Here is a 10,820-nt window from a genome sequence, read left to right on the forward strand (position 1 = left end):
TTCAAACAAAACATATTATTTTATTGCAATAGGATAAATAAATCTTGTTTCAGGAACGGCAATCGTTCATACAAATGAGACAGACGCTCCACGGATACCCGATACGCGCTCTTAAATTTCATCTAGCTAATGGTAAATGTTACAATGCACTAAATATAATGTTAGAGTGTCTAAACATCAATATGTTATTTATCAACAGCGAAATTGGTGACAACGAAACAACCCATGGAGTGCAACGCAACAGCGTGTCGCAATGGAGGTACATGCTCTACTGGCGATACTGTCACGTGTGTATGTACTAACGGTTACACTGGAGAATACTGCGAGACCTGTAAGTATAAGAACGGGCATACCTCTAGCAATAGTATTGTGGTTTTTGACGCATTTCAAACTAACACACTACTTAATGGCCAGATTACAATACGGCGATTAGTAGAGATTACTTGCCTTCCAGGAAGAAATGTTAAAGCGAACCTAAATGCGGTCTTAATTTATAGTTGTGTATATTCTAAACTGTATTCGAAATAATATTGCAGTGGTTTAATTTTGTTTTAATTATAATTGTAGCTTGGATAGGCATTTGAAGTGCTTGCAATCAAACACCATGGAGGCCATTCATGGAGGGGAATAAATAACGAACGAACATATTTAACATCCGGGTACTTTTCAAAGCTATGACGTTTTAGTATCTGATCACATTCGTATACGCCATTGTACATAGCCGTTCATTCTGCCAAGCATTGTGTACTACCAGTATAAACTCAACTTTTATATGCACAATGTGCTTTTTAAAACTTGGGTTAGAGCCTTATGCGTTTGAACCACAGTATTCTGAGAGTGAAAGCCCAATTGCGTTAAAGTACCGTACTTCCCCGATCGTAAGTCCCTCTCGAGTATGAAGCCCATCCCTATATTTTTACTTGGTATTTATGGAGTTGAGAGCATTCACGATTATAATATGCGTGTAAAAGGTGTGTTTCATTTCATAATAATCGTGAATGGCATGGTAGTTTGTTTCATGCTTTTAGTTTTATGAGAAAACTCGCATTAATTTCAGAGTGCGTGGCGAACGTACACAACGTGGTTCGCATGCTTTCTATTCTGTCATTTACTCAGGATGAACCCCGATGTTGCAATTCTGGAGTAATCCCTATTTCTTTGAGTAGTAGCTTTCGAAAAGCCAAAAATGTGATCGTTAAGTCGTGTACCTGGTTATTGGGCATGGTTTACTTTGAGACTATCATGAAAGGCCTAGGGTTTGAACGATGAGACATGTTGGCGACCGAGAACGTGTTTAAATTCTTCCTCCACACTCAGTTTACCCACGGTTACTATTAACCGTCATTTATATTTCGGAAATTGCGAATCGCCAGTTTTTAGGGAAAAAAATCATCGTTTTTTCGTTGCAATCAGTGCTACAGATCGCATTTTAACATTGTGGTAATTCACTTCCGCATTGCGTTAAAAAATCATCGTCAATAATCGGAAAATTCCATCATTACGACACATCATTTTGATTGGTTAATTAAAGACATGACCTGTTATATCGAAGGAAGTTGTTCCAGGTCAAATCGTGCCGAAAAACCTCATGGTGGAAAATTGCTTTGCGTCGAGAGTTTGCGTACGATCGAAAACATACCAAAACGAAGATAATGATAAATGCCTTCGCCACTGTTTCCTCACAGACCCTACCCATTATTTCACCGTAAATTCAGATGGTATGTAAATCGTATTGTAATAAAATGTGTGTGTTTTTTATGAACATGTTTGTTTCTTCATTGTAAAGTGTCGTTCAAATCAATGACGCATTTTTTTCCAAAAATAAGTATTATTTTCCCGAGCCCGGCGTGGTGAACGAATAACTTTTTTGGATAATTTTTCGTTGTTTGCAAGATGGTTACAGTGTTTAACCCCAAAACAAAATCATTTTTTCTGAGTTGGTCCTCGAGTACAAGCTCATCCCTTACTTTTCCATTACGTGTTCATGCCTCCGGGCTTATGATCAGGGAAGTACGGTATAGTGTGAAGATTCATATCAGTCCAGTGTGAGTGATGAGAGTATATCGTCGACGATGCCCCTTGTTCGGATGATAGTTTTATTTCAAATTACATGGAAGTCTGTGAACAATCTGCTTGGTGTTCCTGTGACACTTGTCCCATGATTTGCCAGTGCAGCCCCGTGAATACATGGACGAAAATGTTTCCACCACCACCCTACGAACTCAAGATTGCATACTCCAGCATCTATACTAAATTGAATAATTTGCACGCCGCACAGTGCAGTACTAGAAACAGCATTTATTAGACAGTTAGACAAAAAACAAAACAAAATGCCTGTCTCGATCAATCGCACATCCATAATGTTTGTATGTTGATACGCTTGTAAATAACATTAACGTAAAAGTCGAAACAACCTAGACTAGAAGTCAATTCACCAGTACAGCCAACTATGGCTCCCTAAGTTGCTTATATTTAATCAGACACTATTTCGTCATCATGCTTTGTTACCTTACCTGTTTATAGCTCATGAGGGCGTTTTTTGATGGCAAGATGGCGCAAACGGAAGTCCTTTGCAGGTTTATGGTTTCTCATATTTAAATCATCATAACTCTGAAGATAATTTTTTTTTTTTTTTCAAATTTATAATCAATAGACATAACTTGATAAATACAAACACCAAAATAGGCTCTATTTAGTTCCCCTTTAAGCTGATAGCAGGGTTTCAGTTACACCAAAACTACTTCATGGATACATGAAGCCGAATAAAAACACAATTAGAAAAATATGACTTGCGGGAACTCATTGCTACCAGATACTGCTCGGACAATATGCGCATATTGTTAAACAGTAATCTGTCGTAAGATGAATGCATGGAATTAATTCATCAATGACAATTTAACGTGTAATATAATATCTGACAAATACTTATTATAAATAAAAACAACAACATACATTATTTCACCAACAATACATCTACATTAGTCATTAGTTGTAGTCTATACGGGTCATCTAGTATAAAACTACGTGTTGCTTACAGATCAGAACTATTGTGAACCCAACCTTTGTCAAAATGGTGGCGTGTGTGAAAACGCTATGGAATCCTATACCTGCGATTGTGTGCCTGGTTTTCAAGGGATTAACTGTGAAACGGGTAAGTGATGCACATAATTATATACTTTAAAAACAACACTCAATATTATTACAATGAGTACATTTGCCTACCTTTCAGAAACGGAAGATTTTGACATACAATACAATTCGACCCCCACAGATACCACGTGTTAAAGCCACATACAAGATTTCCACTCACAAATTACTAATCAACACAATAGGCTTGAAATCGTTTATAAATTCCACTTACACAAAGTGCGTTATTCTCATTCTACAAAGATGTTGATGAATGCTCTCCACATCCATGTGAAAACGGCGGAACATGCAATGATACTCTGAATGGGTATACATGTGACTGTGTGACAGGAACCTACGGCGACCACTGTGAGATAAGTGCGTAAATACTTATTTATTATCTTGACCAAGATTATGCTTTCGATTCAAATATTATTAATACATTAAGTATACCTGCATGCGGCGGACGGCCATAGCGTGACAACCAAGCGTTCACAAGTGAGCCTTTGCGTTTATTGCGTTCGTATTTATCATCGGATTTCCGGTGACCCCTTCGCTTTAAATGAGTTGTTAGTGTAAATATGTACATACACCACGTACATAAACCATCCACAGATCCAGACGACTGTCTTCATGTTACTGACTGTTACGGAGGAATGTGTATAGACGGTTTTGACAGCTACACGTGTGACTGCAATACAGGTAGGACATGGAAAATACTTGTTACGTATTTGCAAATTGGGAAATCATATTTATTTGCAGTTTGCATTGTCAGAAAAGTGCGCATATGTAAATCATAATTTAACTGTTGCTACCGCCATGAAAATTAAAACGTTATCCTGCATATTCAACTTTTGTCTTGCAAATTTGAAGTTTTGATGTGTGGATTAGAAGTTTCCTCCCGCGAATGTAAAGATACGCTTACCCTCATTTACGTCAAAAAGGACGCTAGAGGGCGTGAGTGATTTGTATTGTAAGCCGGGATTGCATATCCTTGATTCCCAATGCTGAAATGAAATAAAACAGTCAAGGACGCTGTGGTTGTCGTGACACCCATTTGTATAGCTACACTATTAACTCAAATTTACAAAACAATATTTACATCATCTAACATTTATTTCTTCCCTTTAAGACGTGTCAAATGTTGTGTATCAAAAACTTGTTAGTCAAAGTTCAACACAGATAGAACATGAGGCAATAAACGCTATTGACGGCATTCTCACTCCTAGTGATGCGTGTACGGACACTGCCGAAGAGTATGAACCGTGGTGGCAGATTGACCTATTTGAGATTCACTGCATTCATAAGGTCATCATCACTAATCGTCAAGATTGCTGTCGTAAGTTCCCATATTTATGTAATTTTGTTTATGTTATATTTTTTCAAAATTTTAACATTGCGAATGTAGACAAATGAACAAGTCTTATTCGCCAAGTGTCAAACTCCCTGGTCCCACGCTAACAACTTAGCAAGGGAATCGTCAGACCAACGGATGTGCTGCACAAGCCTTGGTGGAGTGTTCTACCAAAAATAGCAACAGACATATTCAATATGTGTTTTATAAGTCAGAAATTATTGACTATAAAATTACGTTTCAGAAGAAAGGTTGGAAAACGCTGTGGTTCTGGTTGGCTATACAGCACAACGTGATGAAACTGTCCAATGTGGTGATATTGTGAATGCACAAAGTGCTTTACAGGAAACTGTTGAGTTTACCTGTGGAATGGAAACGAGAGGAAGATATGTAACTGTTATGTTACAGGAAACTACAAACCTTTTGTCACTGTGTGAGGTGGAGGTATATGCACCAGGTAATCTAATTGTGTGTTACTCAGATTATCTAGCCATACGTTTAAATGATTGTTTAAATTATTCCACCATACATTGATATAATCCTCTTATAGGTGTGAAACGTTGTGAAACTAACCCAATATCTATTTATTATGTGGCAACATTTAGCTCGCAGAAGATTTGAACTGCGTAAGGAACGTCTCACATGGAGCCAAGCTAATGTTAGTTGTCATGACATTGGAGCGCATTTGGCAAAGATCAGAAGTATGGAAGAAAATAACTATCTAGTACAGCTTATTGAGCAATATGGCCTTGGCTGTGAGTGAGAACATTTTGCGCAACTGCAAATGTTTTTGTTTCTTCTGTTTCTGAGTTCTTTGCATGTAAAAATCCATCTACCTTCGAAGCGGGCATCCGGGTATGTTCACCACCTGGTACCATCATGGTGAAAATAAAGGCCGGAACTCCCAGAAAACTGTACTTCGAATAGTTGTTGAGACTCTACTAAACAGTGTAACAAGTTCAACCCTACATGTGCAAAATATATAAATTCAGGTGCCCAGAATTACTTCAAAGTTGAATTTGTGCTGTTTTCTCAAATTTATTAACCTTATTTAATTTCTCAACTTTATTAACCTTATTTAATTATATGATACAGTGGTGTGTGTCTTGGCAATATATAACGTTCTGTGACGTAGCTCCGCCCAGAGGATATGACCTTTCTCTAACTAAGAACAGACCTTATTTGGAAATGGCCGCCGATATCTCGCTGAGTGTTCTAGAGTAACGTTTAGTTCTTTGTATGTCAATATCACTATGACAACCCGGTCAAAATTTACATGCAAATCTATCTGCATGTTATGTAAATTTATATTTAAGTAAATTTATTTTTAAGAGAGTCTTGGATGAAAATACAGTATAAACGAAATAAATTTTCCCCGGATTCGTGACACAATTGCGGCTGAGTATGTAATGGATATGGTGCGACTGCAATTCTCGTATTTCGTTTTGTTTTATTGGTCAGGAGTGAGCATGCGCATTAGTTACTTCATATTTTACTGATGGGCAAATAGTAAACTATCTAACAATCACATAATTTTTCATTTCTGTTTGGATGGCTATTTCCCAACTTACTTTATGATTGTACTTTCGGGTTGTTAATGATATTCACGCGTGCTAGATGCATGCATACATTGCTTGAGCAATTTGTTGATATACTGTATAACTGTATATCAATTGTGATGTGAACATACATAATGCTTAATGTATGAGTGTTATTGAAGAGGATATGGTTAGATTCCAATTTAAAGAAGACGGGACACAACAAATTTAATTTTGAAAATTGGCAAGAAAGTGTTCACAAATTCCACAAGTGGATACTTACTTTCATCTTGCTTTTTGTATTACTGTTAATCGAGCCCAATGACTGATTATTGATGTCAACTGTACGAAAATAAACAAAAAACAATTCTGGACAGATGGGCAATTGGAAGAGGCTCTGAGTGATGATGAAAGACAAATACCATAAATTCCCTTGGATCCGATGGATGAAGTAGGTGATTTTGACGTGATGATGGGCATTGAAGATCCTGTCTTCCCCAATTTCATCCCAGGAAGTTAAATATGTTAAATACATATCATTTTGAAAATCTTGCTTGTCTGGAGGTTTTCGCAAAGCTAACAGGTATAAAGCATTTGTCACCCCAGTTTTCAAACATCTTGCTCAATCCAGGTCAACCTGTAATAGTTATGTACTACTACTACTCTTACCTGATGGGAGATACTTACAAACAGCTGTATGAAGAATTATTGCCAGCGATGTAATCAAACTATTACAACACTGCTGCAAAAGTCACCATATACCATATGCGAAGCAGTGATGATAATATTTTAGAACCAAGATCAATGTAACCTTTGGCTCCTACAAAGTGTAATATAAAATATTTAGGTGGTACGTTCAGACTTCCGAGATGTACGTTCAACCTGATGTAATTAAAACCACACAAAAAGGCAAAATATCAAGTCTAGTTTAATAAACCTGAAAAAGTATGTAACTTTTTTATGGAGCTTGAGAAAAAATTATTGATGGCAGAAAATAAACTGAAAGAATCCTTTGATTCAAATATCTTCAACGATTTGATTGACGATTTACTTGGTGGTTGATATTTATTTTCTTCTTGGATTGTATTGTTCAACTATTGCAATATGAATTCAGATTCAGATGGCAGTGTCGATGTTGATGCACAGCAGTTGAAAAACTTTTGTATTATTAGTTCTGTGTATTAAATCATGGTTGCAACATCTTTACCTGACACGGAAAGGTATTTTGACTTAGGGCAAAGAGAGACACTGTCACATAGAAACAATTTACTATTCCTGTTATATAGTTCCGGTGAAAAGTTGACATGATGACATTAGAAAATCAAATCAAATCACCTGGCCCTCTCGCTGTCAACGACATCTCGGCGGCCGTTTGCAAAATAGTACAACTATGGCCTTATATCATCTATGGTTTTCTTGCTTTAATATTGCTTAAAATGATACATTTACTAGTATTTTGTCTGTAACCACTCTCATATTGATAATTTAAGAGGTTAGTACTAGTGCTTTGTTACTAGGGAGCTGGTGGACCGGAGTTAATGATATCCGAACTGAAAGTCATTATGTATATGCAGATGGCACACCTCTTCTGTTTATCAATTGGAGGCAGTATCCACATGAACCAAGTGATGCAGATCACGAAGACTGTGCAATGACAACGTAAGTGACACTTGTTTTTAACAAATGTTAATAACTGTCAATGTCATATTGCAAACATATTTGAATTTTGGTTATATAGGAGTCTTTGCATTTAATACATCACGACCCGAATTTAAGTCAATTTTGCGTAGCTTTGTGTTAGTAAAGGGGAATTGAATGTGCCATACCGATCCCCTTTACTAACCCTAACATTTCTATGTTAAATCACAGGTTGCATGATGTTATTTCTATTTTATTGCATTTTTATTTAATTGAGCTAAAATTGAAACTTAATTTAATTGAGTTTTATTAAATCGCAATCTTATATAGAGTCGCTTTTTAATCAAAACATAACTATATATTAACAGTTAATCCAATGCGTGTCGTCAGAACGATGGTAAGACGTGTATGTGCGTGTGTGTGTTTGTCTGACTGTCTGTTTCACTTATACCTCAAGAACCATATGTAAGTTTTTGATGAAACTTGATGAATTGATGCCCTGAGCTAATGCAAAGATTTAGTTTGGTTTTGGTTGAAATTTACGCTTAATAATGACCTAATTTTCAAAATAATTAGCTATATTTTAGCTGTTCCATGACTGTTCCGCTGATATCTAAAGAACCGCTCATTAAATGTTGATGACACGTGGTACATAGATGCTCTGGACAGATGTAATTACTTTTGAGTAAATATCCATGCACATCAATTACTGGATTTGCTAATGATTAGTTTCGGGCTATTATACTTATATCTCAAGTACTAATCATCACATTTCAATAAAACTTTGTACAGACCTGATATGTTTTGAGTTAATATACGTGTACTAATTACCTATTTTGCATAATTAGTCAATTTTGCTGATATTTTCAATGACAATTGGCACATATATGCTCTAAAACTATGGTAAAACTATCGTGCATATTAATCACCAAATATACATATTTAGCCAATGTTCGGCTTTACATTAATATGTCAAGTACATTACACATTTCAATGGAACTTGGTACATAGATGGTCATAAAATACGCAGACCTTCTACTTACATTTCAATGGAACTTGGTATATAGATGGTATGTGACATTGTGCAGACGTTATTAGTTTTACAATAAAATGTATTCCATCAATATCTTAAGTACGAATCTTATTTCAATGAACTTGGTACATATAAGATAATGTGACGATCTAATTAATTTTGGGTTTATATACATCCATTATAATTACCTAAATTTTAATAATAATATACATTTCCGCTTTCGAATAATCGACATATTATAAGTTTTCAATACTCTCAGGACACAGGAGTTCTTTCTGAGCTTTCATTCTATTTTATTTTTTTACGCTACAATTACCGCATCGCAATTATATTCGGCCCAAATATTTACATGTTGATTGCTTTTCACAATGTTATCAAAATTGCAACAAATATTTGTAATATTATTTCTTTCAGCAAAGATCTATTTTGGAATGACGTACGCTGTAGCAACACTTTGAATTTTATTTGTGAATATGATAACTAGTAGCATAAAAGGACATGGTAACATACGTGTGAAGATATATTGCACAATAATTGATACAGTCTTTTTCAACAATGTCGATTACTATTTTAAGTGTGTATTATATATATATCCCGCACTTGACTTGTACTATACGTTACAATGAATTATATATTATAAGCAGTCACATATGTATTATGAAATAAAACACTTTGAATATATGAACTTTCTGTTTTGAGACAGGTTCGCCGACTTGGCGTCGTTTCTTTTAATCAGATATGTTTTAGAGACCCAGATTTTTGCAGTTGATTTGGTAGTATTTCTAAACCATACTGTTATTTTGTCTAATAATTAAAGATATACAAATGCCGCACATTCGCACGTTTATAAATTTATTTTAGATGAACTGGACCATAAAAGTACTTAAAAGCAGTTGGAAAAAGTACTAGTATATGCATGTACTAATTTCTTTACTATCAATATATATAAACACAAATTGGTTCTTACATTGCTTTGTTTAGATACAGCAGAGTACGTAGCCACCAGGGTTGTAAGCTTGACTTAAAGCGCATATTAACAAACGATTTCCATCCATAGCTCATACACACATAAACTAAAGAAACAGTATGAGAAATCATTCAGCGTCATATAATGAACAGCGTGATTGATTACATACTTATATGCATATTTTACATTTGTCACCATGAGATATACATTGTAGTGTTACAGGCCAGTTGAAAGTACATTGTGTGGTTTATTGGAAAACAGTCATGTAAATATTAAACATAATATAAAAAGTACATACAAGTATTGAACACTGCTATAAAGCATTTACGTTTTCGAAATTGTGAAATTCTTTCGTTTTTAATTACAGTATTTATTACAGTTATTGTTCATACATGAGTTTGTAATTTCATTCAGCTTCTTTCAGTCATATGCCAAGACAAATAAAAGGCAAAATAGAGTGAATATATCAAATTATCTTTTGTCTGAAATACTCTTGTGTAACTATGACAATTATTTTTGGGTGCACAGGGAATACTTTTTGTTATGAATTATTCTTAATATACATTTCTAATTTATTTTGTCAAACTAATTTTTTTCAGGTTTTGTCTCCCAAAAAACGAAGGAATTTCACAATGTCGAAAACGGAAAGTCTGTATCGTAGTATTAATAGATAAACCAGTCATTTACACAAGATTGTCTTCAAACATATATACATAAACAAACAATATTACACTGTTACGGTTCCAATGAGTTACATTTATCTACTAGTATAAGCAATACATTTCGTGAAGTGAATAATATTTACTGAACCTAGTATCAGAGGCAAAAGCTTTTGGCGAAATAAAGCTGGCAAAAATTTTAATTAATTTTAATATAATTTTAATAAAGAGACGTTTATTATTATAATAAACTTTGACTATCAACTTTTTATTCTGTACTTATATTTATGTAATTATAATTCAATACACAACGCATTATGTTCAAATGTAGATATCATTGCAAAATGTGTTCAACTTGATAACTTCACTATAACATTTAAATATTCTTGTTTGAATTAAGGAATCAATTACATTGAATCCAATAATTACGTACACATACCGCTTCACCCTTCACCCGCATTTGTACGAGTTGTAGACGAGCAATAACCGATTAAATTTATCAAAG

General features: G+C 34.8%; 1 protein-coding gene across 1 annotated transcript; it reads left to right on the plus strand.

Moving 5' to 3' along the window:
* Positions 1-295: 295 nt before the first annotated feature.
* Positions 296-9,522, plus strand: LOC144351315 (uncharacterized). Its single transcript, XM_085494429.1, has 9 exons — positions 296-331; positions 3,038-3,151; positions 3,391-3,504; positions 3,742-3,828; positions 4,259-4,465; positions 4,725-4,937; positions 5,086-5,235; positions 7,536-7,677; positions 9,104-9,522. The coding sequence occupies exons 2-9, from the start codon at positions 3,094-3,096 to the stop codon at positions 9,171-9,173; spliced, it is 1,041 nt and encodes a 346-aa protein (XP_085350555.1). The 5' UTR covers positions 296-331; positions 3,038-3,093; the 3' UTR covers positions 9,174-9,522.
* Positions 9,523-10,820: the final 1,298 nt, after the last annotated feature.

Source organism: Saccoglossus kowalevskii, chromosome 20, assembly GCF_978046115.1.
Source record: "Saccoglossus kowalevskii chromosome 20, keSacKowa6.1, whole genome shotgun sequence".
Taxonomy (NCBI): Eukaryota; Metazoa; Hemichordata; class Enteropneusta; family Harrimaniidae; genus Saccoglossus; species Saccoglossus kowalevskii.